At 46.3% G+C, this 11,486-nt stretch overlaps 2 protein-coding genes across 2 annotated transcripts; both read left to right on the top strand.

Moving 5' to 3' along the window:
- Positions 1–6,507: 6,507 nt before the first annotated feature.
- Positions 6,508–8,254, top strand: hsd17b1 (hydroxysteroid (17-beta) dehydrogenase 1). The gene is made up of 6 exons (XM_068579142.1): positions 6,508–6,604; positions 6,768–6,929; positions 7,028–7,207; positions 7,334–7,427; positions 7,516–7,699; positions 8,099–8,254. The coding sequence occupies exons 1-6, from the start codon at positions 6,508–6,510 to the stop codon at positions 8,252–8,254; spliced, it is 873 nt and encodes a 290-aa protein (XP_068435243.1).
- Positions 8,255–9,880: 1,626 nt separating this feature from the next.
- On the top strand, positions 9,881–10,871 carry LOC137787029 (complement C1q-like protein 2). Its single transcript, XM_068579215.1, has 3 exons — positions 9,881–10,153; positions 10,262–10,396; positions 10,472–10,871. The coding sequence occupies exons 1-3, from the start codon at positions 9,895–9,897 to the stop codon at positions 10,756–10,758; spliced, it is 681 nt and encodes a 226-aa protein (XP_068435316.1). The 5' UTR covers positions 9,881–9,894; the 3' UTR covers positions 10,759–10,871.
- The last annotated feature ends 615 nt before the right edge of the window (positions 10,872–11,486 follow it).

The following is an 11,486-nucleotide window of genomic DNA, read 5'->3' as shown; positions in this document are numbered from 1 at the left end:
TCAAAGTTACTGACGGGAGGCGACCTCAACGCAGCAGGCTGGAGTCGAGCTGTCAATCATCCAGCTCCAGAGAAAAGAAGAAGAGATAAAGATTACAAAAAAATACATTTTATTTAAACGTAGTGCAGCACAAGTAGAGGAGGCAAGCAGTCAGAGATCTGGCATATTGGCAATTTAGTTTTCTTTCACAAGCTCTCACCACAGACTAATTCAAATTGACAGGAATTACAGCGGGAATCAAGCACACACGAGCAACCCAGATACTCTAAGCATTTATGTGACTTACGTAAGAGATTCAAGGTGGAGTTGTAGCTCTGGTTTTTTGGCAGGGCATGCCAATCTCTGTTTCACTGCGGCGGTTTTTTTTTTTTTTTCTCACACAGCGTAAACAGAAACTGTCGCAGAGTCAACCAATGAGAACGCAACACAGTGTAGGAAAACTCGACTAAACAATGACAACCTTCAGGTATGTTAGAAATGAAGACGGGGGGCATTTCTTTCTATCGAGGCGTGTGAGAGAAGCAGTGAAGCAAAAGCAAGGATTAACTCCCAACTGTGGGAGTTGAGAGTTAACTGGAGAGAGAGACGGCGATCGGCGTCTGGCGGGTGTTAAACGTTATGACACCGAGTTTGCACGCTTCTGGGAACCGAAAGTATAAGCAGTGTTCAATGCAACTGAAATGTGTCCTGTTCTTTTCTGAGGTGACTACCTATTGACAGCTTTCACTGCAGCTTCCCCGCAAGCTAATGAAAGAGGTGACAAACAAAAACAGCAACAATGCCGACACTCAGACAAATATCAGATCCAGACTTTGTTATTCGGGCCTGAGCATTGCATATCACGACTGCAGCGCACCTTCGTCTGAGAGCCAGGGGAAGTGGCTTTGTGTGAGAACACAGGAAAGAGCTGCAGAAAGAGACACAGGATGGACTGAAAAATGCAAATGTCTCTTTTTTTTTTAAAGTGCGTAGTGTGGTGTGTATGTTTACAGGAAGGCCCGTAGAGGAAGCCTTGTCACTTACTGTCCTGCATACTCACACAATGCCTCATGTTATGTCTACACACTTAGTTACAGTGTCCCCAGACCCAGATGTAAACACACCGTCTCCTGGTAACAGGTGGTGGGTGGAGCGCGCCGCTGATTTCAGTGTCTGTTTTCGAAGGGGGAAGAAGGTGCACGGGAAGACGCTATTTAGAAACAATTCAGGCCAACAAAAAAAAAAAAGAGAGCCGTAGTGGAGATACAGAGAGACAAGCAGGGGGGCGTTTGGCGTGAGGGCCGTGCGAGTGGTAAAAACATGCCGGCATTTACTTACCGAGAAGTGTTTTTTACGTGATAGCGGGTGAATACCAGCACGCCTGAGTCACTTGCCGTGCCCCAACACACCACCCATCACTTCATCTCACCACATCACAGGTGAGCCAGCGATGCGTGGATATCCTGCTGCGCCTGGAGCGACGGGACGCGCAGCCGGCAAAGATATAACACACTGGAATGTTTGGGACAATTTCCCAGTCAAGAATATAAAATACAGCCACTCTATACTCATATTTATGTTTCGGTAATGTCTAGGGTGAGAACACGTCCCTGTCCTTCCACATTAAACCATTGAGCCCCTGCAGCGGCCCGGTGCAACCAGAGTCGTCTGCCGTCTCCAACTCTATTTTCTCAGCCAGAGCAGGGATTTGACCCCACAAACCTCTGCACTTTTTGACAAGCTGATTTTTTCCCCGTGCACTTTCTCTAACTAGCTGGATCTTGCAGCGGAATAAGCCGGCGATACACATCTCAGATACGTCTCTCAGATACGTTTGTGCCCGTGCGCCGAACGAAAGTCAGCACAATGGTGCAGCCGCAGAGGGAATGCATGTCCCGCGCTGACCCCCGGCTTCAAGCCGCGAGTACGACTCCAGCGCCCTGGGCTAAACACAGGGCTCCTCGTCTCCGGATAGAATCGAGTGCCCGAAGGCCGAGAAAAGAGCAGGAACAGGATGTCCCCGATCGAGCGGAGAGAAAGAATGCCCCGAGCGGTTGACTGAAGACGGAGGGGCTTTTTCCCATGACACAATCCTCGCTACTTCCTGGTGCGCTGGGGTTTTGTACACAAACCGGTCCTGAGGAATGCAAACCCGGCAGGTCAGGCGGTGGCCCCGAGGGTTACAGCTGACGTAGAGAGCGACATGTCCAGCAGGCAACCATTAACCCTGCATCCCATACACCAACAAACTCTGGGAAAGTACACGTGTATGAAACATGACGCTCTAATCCCCGCTCATGACACGACCTTTGACCTTGGTCCGGGATGGAAGTTTGGGCCGGAGCTCTACCTTTGGCCCACAGCGAGACTGGACTGCACTTGAAATATTGATGTGGATGACTATACAGTCATGTTTCCTCTCCGTCTTCATGGAGCCTTATAAATGATGGTCCTGCAGCTTAGTTATTAGTAATACATTCAGACAGATTGCATCTCTGTCTGCGAGAATATAACCAGCATGTAGTAGGCATAATTATCAAGTTATTGCTTGTTGTACTAAAGTGGTTTCAGAGAATTACATTTAAAACACGCTGATTCTGCCCGTGTGTCAGTGCGCTCATGCTTTCCACACCTCCGGTCCCGTTTCAGCCGTGATGATTTTACCATCCCACTCCCTCTGTGCTGCCTTGGGAAAAGCGCTCGGTGCGTTTCTCAGGCTCTCTCTTCGCCTTTTATTGAAGTAAAGCTGCCATTCGTCGTCAGAACAGACGGAGCCACATCTCTCAGCAGGCGGTGGTGTAGAAGTACCTTAAGTTACAGCTGCTCGGTTCGGGTCTTTATCATCCTGAATGAAATTCTCAGAGGAGGGAATTCTTTGGATCTCTCACTCCGGTCCCAGCTGTCCTGGAGGCTGGATAGGATTCGCAGAGCTACATATCCCTGAAACATCTGATATAAGAATGCTAAATCCAGCTGTAACGTACACAGAGGAATATCTTCACTCAAGCAGTTTACTTTGGACATTTACTATAGTGAGCAAAGAGCTGCACACATACAATAGAGGAATAGAAGAAAGTCTGGAGGGACCCCAAAATAACATGTCTCCAGACAAAACAGGCTAAAGAGTCGAGAGGCTGCAGAGTTTGATGAAATATTATATTTGAAAAGAAGGATATTAAATGAATCTAATGTGTGTTGAGAGGAGAGGTGAGAAAAGGTCACAGACACAGTAACTCTAGCTCACCAGATGCAGACGGGGAGTCATAATAATATAATCTATTAAGTCTAGAACAAAGAACTTAAACGGAGGTTTTAACAAAGCAAAACCAAACCTCTCTGACAAGTAGAGAGGAAGGAAGTTGATAATGTGAACGCTCTGGTGTGAACTCAATGACATAGAGACAACAGCAGAAGAAAACACCAAGCCAGTGTCTTCTATATCTCCATTGCTATGTGCAGAATGTTAACATTTACACTTTTAGACGACAATTTCAACCATTACTTTGAACTGTTTTCATCAATTTAAGCTACTGCTTTTGTTTTACGGTTTCAGCTAACAGTTTGATTTGTTTTGTACTTTTAGCTGACAGTTTCTACAGAACTATTTTGCACACACTCTTAGTTGCAAGTTATGCCTGTTATACTAAAGTCAAAAGGCTTTATGTTTTCATTAAAAAGAGCCCTGTCTGCTCTCTCTTACCACACAGATGTAAACCCAACCTTGACACGTACTTTATTGGCTGATAACAAGAATGATGGACCTCTTTTTACAACAAGTTTAACATTATCAGCTTCAAAAGGCCAATTAACTGTTTCACCTTGTGCCTGAAACGCGAGTCATCCTCTCTGAGAAAAGATTTTCAGATTTCGTCTGGCCTTAAAGGAAAACAATTGCCGAATTTGACTCTGTTGCCGAGCTACAGCGATCCGTTTCAGCTTCACCACATCCACCGCGGCACGTCTTCGGCTGTTTCACTTCTGCTCAACACTCTCACACACGGGACATCCTGTCGAGCACATCTGCTTCGGCGGTCCCACCTCACTCATGCCACCGTGCCCTCATTACGTGCGTCTGTCCTGGAACAGCCCGGCCCGATGCGACTCCCACCACCCGGCCCCGCACAGGGTGAGCACACGACCAGACGCCTCACTCGCTCGTACGTTTGCGCAACTTCCAACGAGCACTTCACCTTTCTCCCAAAAATGACACACAGCTGCACATGTGGGATGTCAGGTCTTCAGAAGTCTGTTTACGTTTGGGTTATGTGGGCCAAGCTGGTCCAGGAGTTGTTTTAAAAGCTTTTCCAGACCACTGTGCACCTCCCTTCGACCTTCCCTGGGTAATTACTGGGCCACAGCGAGACGATGACCACATGTAGCAGCAAGCGGCCCACCGCCTACACCATGAACCATAGACTGCACCATCCTTTAGAGCACGGATGGATACAGAGGCAACTAATGGAGGAGGTGAAGCGCATGCTTCTTTGGCTCTGCGTGGTAGACAGACAGAGAGAGAAGAAGATGAGCTTCTCCACCCCAGTTTAAAAAAAACGTAAATGTGCCTCATTACTTCTTATACAAGAACAGTAACAACAACAACTCCCTGCACACATGCAGGTACAAGTTGCATGACCCTGAACAGGTTTTTAGTGAAAATAATGACACACAGGATATCATAATGCAGCTAAAACTCAGTAAACGTCCGAGGTCAGGAGGTCCAAGAGTTTGAAGAAAGCTCGGGAGTCGTAGATATTTGAGAGAGGTTAAAGACCCCGCTGTTATCTGTCCCACAGACTCTGGGACAGCAGCCAAGCTGATGCCATCTCGAGAGGAGCGCAGCAAAATGGCAGGAAATTCCTACTTGGTTTGCTCTCATCAGCAGGAGAAATTCTTTGAAATGAGGCTGCTGAAATGTTGCACAAATATGCAAGTTCTTTGGAATGGTCGGAGGCAAAGCCGTGGGAGTACGCACATGGGACGGGAAACCAGCTTAGATGCAGAAACATGGCAACCCGGCACTAAAGAGGAAGAAGAGGACCGTGACATAGGATGAAGTCAAATGTCATGTTCATATTCTACACTTAGGAGAAGAAATCACACTTTTTTTTACCTAAAGAATGCATCCAACTCCAGCACGATGTCATGTTTTTCTGCACAGTTTGATCAGATGCGTTGTTGCAGTCAGTCCATAGTTCTGCTAGACTCAACGCAGCTCTGGAGGATGAATGCTTCCTCCCTGAGGATGTGGTGCCACCTATTGAAAACTGCATATAATGGCATCTTGTTGTCGCAAAACTTATTTTCCGGTTACTGCTCAGAAGTTGCATGCTGGATTAATACTGAATAAAAGACACTTGGGGCAGTTGGCTTTGGTCAGAACGTCTCGCTCTGAAACGGGCCACATTTCCTCTGACACACCACTGTGCTCAATAAACCTACCACAACACATATTTAGTTCAAACATCTTTATAGTTATAGTTTGCATAGCATTAACATTATATTATGATATTCCTTATTGTATTATAATCCTCTTAAAAGGGACACAAAGACCAGCAGGCTTATCAACACTTGACCACTACTGAAGTGAAAGAATTAATAACTGTAAAATACGTCATTTAAAAAATCCATATGAGCCGTATTGATCCCTTCAGCTGTATTAGTCTAGATTAGATCACATCTTGAACTGGGAGCAGCAGTGCTGGATTGAAATAAAATGTCCAACAGGGACGGATTAGCAACACTCGAGTTCAACACCATTTTCAATTTTTGAGCATGGAAGTTCATTCTTAATCTTGGGAACCGTGTTTAAGAGGGAAATACTCTCAAATCAAAGCTCCAGACCTCATCCAGAGCGGTCATCGTCTGGTGAAAACCGCGAGTTGTGGTTCAAAAGCTCAGAATGTGACATCTGAAATGAAATTACGTCGTCAGAAATTGAACAAAGCAAACGACAGCTCTCTGTGAGACACATCACAACACATTATTTCACACGCCTGGAACAAGGATGCGAGGTCTCCGAGAACAGCACTCAACGATTTCCCCCCTCGACCTCCTGAACTCAAACCCATTGTGCTCCTTTCTGGCTGTTCTCATGCTCATTGTGTGTCGTGGTCAGTGGAGCAGCCAGAGGCCAGCGTGGCGATTAGTACGATGCTTTGCTGCCACCTAGTGCTTATACCTGGTGCAAGGTCGACACCTCCAATACATTTATTATACATTACACACCATCGGGCCTTTACGTCACTGGAGCTATACACGAGCACCCCCACCGACTAAATCATCCTGAGCTAATTATATTGTATCAGCAAATGTGTGGTAAGGAAGCAAATCAACTTGTTTCCCATGTGTCTGTCCCATCAAGGGCGTGTGAAAAGAATGGAGGACTCCAGGTGGCAGATACCATGTTTAGAGTGGACTGGCCTTGTGATAGATAAATATGTGAAAACAATGAGAAGAAGCGCTCTCCCGTGCCTCCATCTTATCCTGTGTGCTCCAGCTGCTCTCCGAAGCGGACCACTCGGCGGCTCCATGGACAAGACGGTGGTGCTGATCACAGGCTGCTCCTCGGGAATCGGCCTCAGCCTGGCTGTCCGCTTGGCCTCCGACCCCAACAAAACATTCAAAGGTAAGCACTTCTGTCTTTTATCGCAGTCCTGACGTCAGGATCCGCTGCGGTGCACGGAGACACTGTGCGCTGTGCAGCGTGTGCCGCGTGCGGTACTTTGAACCTGCAGCCGGCGATCTGTCTAAAAAAGCGAAACATTGAAACGTTCAAACCATCTGTTCAGTGTATGCCACGATGAGAAACCTGGCCAAGAAGGAGCGTCTTTTAGAGTGTGTGAAAAGCCTGCACAAGGACACCTTGGACATACTCCAAATGGACGTGACCGTCCGGCAGTCCATCCTGGAGGCGAGGGACAGGGTTGCAGAGAAGCGCGTGGACATTCTGGGTATGCCCTCGTGCCGACGCGTTGACATTTTGTTTTGTGGGTTTTGTGTCGCGTTGCGTGCGCGCGCGCGTTAATGGGCTCACCCTCGCCGCTCACAGTGTGTAATGCCGGAGTGGGTTTGATGGGGCCGCTGGAGGCGCAGTCCTTGGACTCGATGAGGCAGATCCTGGACGTCAACCTCTTCGGTACCATCCAGACCATCCAGGCTTTCCTGCCGGACATGAAGGCTCAGGGCCGAGGCCGCATCCTGGTCACCGGGAGCACCGGAGGGCTTCAGGGTGAGTCCAGTGCGCGGTCGTGCGGTTCTTCAAACGATTTGACGGGAATCCCGAGAAGAAAATGGCTGTTGGCGTTTGAGGAAATTGCCGCAATAAGCCACCTTCCTGCTTCCCGCTCTCTTGCAGGTCTGCCCTTTAATGAGGTGTACTGTGCCAGTAAGTTTGCGATAGAGGGAGCGTGTGAGAGTTTGGCTGTCCTCCTGCAACACTTCAACATCCAGTGAGTTTGAAAGGTTGGTCGTATGCGTCTTCTTTTCCTTTGTTTGGAGGCTGTAAACCGTGAAGGTTGATCGTGTTTCATCCCGCAGCGTGAGTCTCATTGAGTGTGGTCCGGTCAACACCGACTTCCTGGTCAACCTGCAGAGGGCGGAGCTCGGGGACGCGTCCCTCCAACAGGTCGACGCCCTCACCCTCAGCCTCTACGAGAAGTACCTGCAGCACTGTGGCTCTGTTTTCCAAAACGCAGCGCAGGACACGGAGGACATCGTAAAGGTGTGTTGAAGATAAGATTTGACGGGAATCCCAAGAAGGTTAACGTTAAGGCTCATGAGTTGCTCATCTCTCAAAATGCTTGTTTTAGATCATAACTGCACTATATATGATGTATGTATATGGATAACTTCTACTTTTCATTCTAAAAGTGCATTGACTATGATTTTGTTTTCCCTTGAAGTCAGATTTGTAATAATATACTTTAAATAATAATAATGAAAAAAAAATTCATCTGGCTACTTTTACTTTAGTAGAGATCAAAATACCGCGATAGTTTGAGTTTATCACAGCAAAGTCAGTGTGTCAAAGTACGAGCCCTGCTCCACTTCAGCCTGCATGTGTGTGTGTGTGTGTGTTTGTGTGTGTGTGTGTTTGTTTGTGTGTGTTTTCGTCTCCAAGGTGTTTCTGGAGGCCATCCAGGCGGCCAGCCCGGCTTTCAGATACTTCACCGGCGGTGGAGTGCCACCTCTCACCAAACTGAAGGTCACAGATCCAGATGGCTCGCGGTACATCAGTGCTTTGAGCAAAATCATGTTCTCCGCTGACGAACAATAACGTTGCCTCGTTTTCCACCAAGCCATCACTTCCTCTTCCCCTTCTTTACGTGCACAGGTCAACATTTCTTCTCTTCCAGATTTGGTGAATAAAGTTGACGTGCTGTGACTCACTGGTTGTTCGAAGGGCGGTGAGTTCAGTTGTGTTAGTTCACACGGAGCGACTCCCTGCGTCTGTTTTTGTCTGTCACTTATCAAAAGTTGTATTTATAAGGATAAAAAATAGATCATTTCCTGCTTGGTGGAATTATTGGAAATGGGTTATGTTTTCAACGCGTTTCTGTCTTTCAATGGTTTTCCCGCCACACCGGTTGGCATAGTTTCAAAGGGATCGGCGAGCTTCTCGACGTTACCGCCCTACTAAATATAAAACGCTCCAAGAATTCGCTCATTATGTTTTTGATTGGCTTCCTGGAGCAACATGAACAACTTCCTTGTTCCAAAGCAAGGAATGAAGAAAAGTTTCATTTCTTCATTCCATGCTTCAAGTACTGAAGTACTTGAACCAAACTGGATGATGTCTGTTATTACACTCTGTGCAGTTGTACCTTACTTACTTACTTCATAATAAAGGCAACGAGGAGAAACACGGTACATACTGATCGAATTCTGCATTTTGTTATTGGTATTTTGTCGAAGTGGAAAAATCCTTTGTTTTAAAAAAAAAAGAAGAAGTATAGTACTTTTAAAGGTATAAGGCGCTTCACATGGTAAAGAAAAACAATGGAAGCAACAAGAAATAAAAAAACTTGTATTACAGGCTAAATGCATATTTAAATAAATGGGTTTTAAGTGCTGCTTTGAAAGTGGCCAGGTGCAAATAAAATGTCAGAAGATAAATGACATGACATGATATGTCATGACCGTTTTCTATGAATGAAGACCTGTTAATGATTAATACATGCTCCGAGTATAAATGAGTAATACATGCACAGTGTATAAATAAGTAATACATGCACATTGTATAAAAGACTATTACATGCATGTATTACTCACTCCAGCAGCTGGATGTCCTTCAGATGGGTCAACACCAGCCTCTCAAAGGATTTCATGACCACAGACGTCAGGGCGACGGGTCTGTAGTCATTTAATCCTGTGATGGAGGATTTCTTGGGGACCGGGATGATCATAGAGCGCTTGAACCAGGAGGGATCTTCACACAGCTCCTGTGATCGGTTGAAGATCAGCGTGAAGATGGCGGCCAGCTGGTCACAGACCTTCAGGCAGGAGGGGGACACACCGTCAGTGTGTTCATGGTCTGGTTGTACAGAATCCTGTCCCCACCTCTGCAGGTCTCCACTTTAGCCTGACGAAGCTGTCTGAGTTTTGCAGTGAACCTCTAGGATTTATTGTTGTTGTATGTGCAGAAGGTTTTAGTCGGCAGTGGAACAACATGTCCTCACAAAAACGGATGTATGATGTCACATTGTCAGTCAGCTCATCTAGGTCTCAAAAACACTCCAATCAGTGGAGGCAAAGCAGGATTGAGTTTCCCAATGTGTATCAATAAGGAAGTTACTTTATAAATGAGGAAGTGTTCAGGAACTGTTTTATCTTTTCTTACACAATGTCTTGTGAAGTATAAAAGGGAGGCGTCTGACAGAAGGACTGCACAGAGGCAGATATCTCAAAACCACGAGGATGAAGAAGATTGCGGTCCTGATTCTAGCGTTCAGCTGCTGCGTATGTGAAGAGGTGCCAGTCATTAAAAACAATGGCAACGACCGTCATTGCCCAGGATCCACCAGCTGCAGTGACATCTGCTCCCTCACCTCACTGAGTCAAACCCTGGGAGCTGTGGGAGAGAAGGTCGCCAACATGGCGGAGAAAATAACGCTCCTGGAGGCCAAGTTGCTCAACACTGAGAAAGAAGTCCTGGAGCTGCGGAGCCTGACAGGAGGTAGGCTAACGAAGAGAGAACCATTTCATGTAATAATCACGTTATCCGTCTTCCTATGTACAGTAAATTCTAACTTTTGATATGTTTGTGGTAATTTGATGCTCTCAGGCAAACCTAAAGTGGCCTTTTCTGCAACTCTGAGGGAGTCTGGCTCTGGAGACATCGGACCTTTCACCACTAATACCCCATTGAAGTACAAGAAGGTCTTCTCCAACATTGGCAATGGCTACAATCCTTCAACAGGTATGTGTGTGTTACATAGAAAGAGACAAAGAGAGGGACAGACGAAATTCAACAGCAATCTCTTTATTCTGGCAGGCATCTTCACAGCAATCGTCAGCGGGACGTACTTCTTTCGATTCTCAATGTTCAACAACCTCAATTCTACCCCCAACTCTGTTGTGAGCCTCATGAAGAACGCAGAGCGCCTGGTGTCCGTCTGGGACACCTCAGGGTCTGATGGCAATGACATGGGCAGCAACGCTGTGGTCATCGCCCTGCAGGTGGGAGACAACGTGTACGTGGACCTCCAGGCCAACAGGAGGGTCTATGATGATGGCATGAACTACAACAGCTTCAGCGGGTTTCTGCTCTTCACTGCTTGATCTAAAATACATGAAGCCAAACTACGTAAACAGGAAATGTGACAGCAATTTGTTTGAGATGCTGTATTAATAATAAATATCAAGCTTTATTTGTACAAGGCCTGTGTCTCTATTTTCATCTTGTGATGTTTGGATTTTCTCATTTGAACACGTTTCCTTAAAGTGTGGTTATTTGTATTGAGGGTACAAATGTTGTAGAAAAGATTAGATTAATATTACCGTAGACCAGGGGTGTCAAACTCGGACCAGTAAAATCACAGCATAATAACGCATAATTAACGACAATGTTTCTTTATGTTTAAATCATTGGTGAAGGTTTTTAGACGATAAACTCTAATTTAAGGTCTTTTAACAATTACCTAGAAACATAAAGACCAAAAATCAGCCCTGTGTTTTTCTGCCCGGGTTCTCCTCTGCAGATCCTCTCGCTTTGTGACACGTTTGTGACGCCACTTTCACGACTTCACCCTTCTAACGACTTCTAACACAATAATATCAGTGCTCACATCAATTACGGTTTGCATGTCTGTCTTATAAGTAGAGGATCAAAGGTTTGAATCCCAGCTCTGCTAATTTTGTACTAGACCATCTTGTGATAGGAGCACAAAAGTTCCAACGTCTAATCAGACCAGGGGGTAAATCGGGGCAGACCCAACACACACAGACTCTCAAAGTGAATAAAACAGCAGAGATCGAAGAGGGGGGGACGAGGAGGGGGGGGGAGGGGG

The sequence above is a fragment of the Clinocottus analis genome, unplaced genomic scaffold (genome assembly GCF_023055335.1).
Source record: "Clinocottus analis isolate CAN_PGR_092001 unplaced genomic scaffold, fCliAna1.0.p SCAF_16, whole genome shotgun sequence".
Taxonomy (NCBI): Eukaryota; Metazoa; Chordata; class Actinopteri; order Perciformes; family Cottidae; genus Clinocottus; species Clinocottus analis.
The sequence above is the reverse complement of the archived record's forward strand: the minus strand, read 5'-3'. Positions and strand labels throughout refer to the sequence as shown.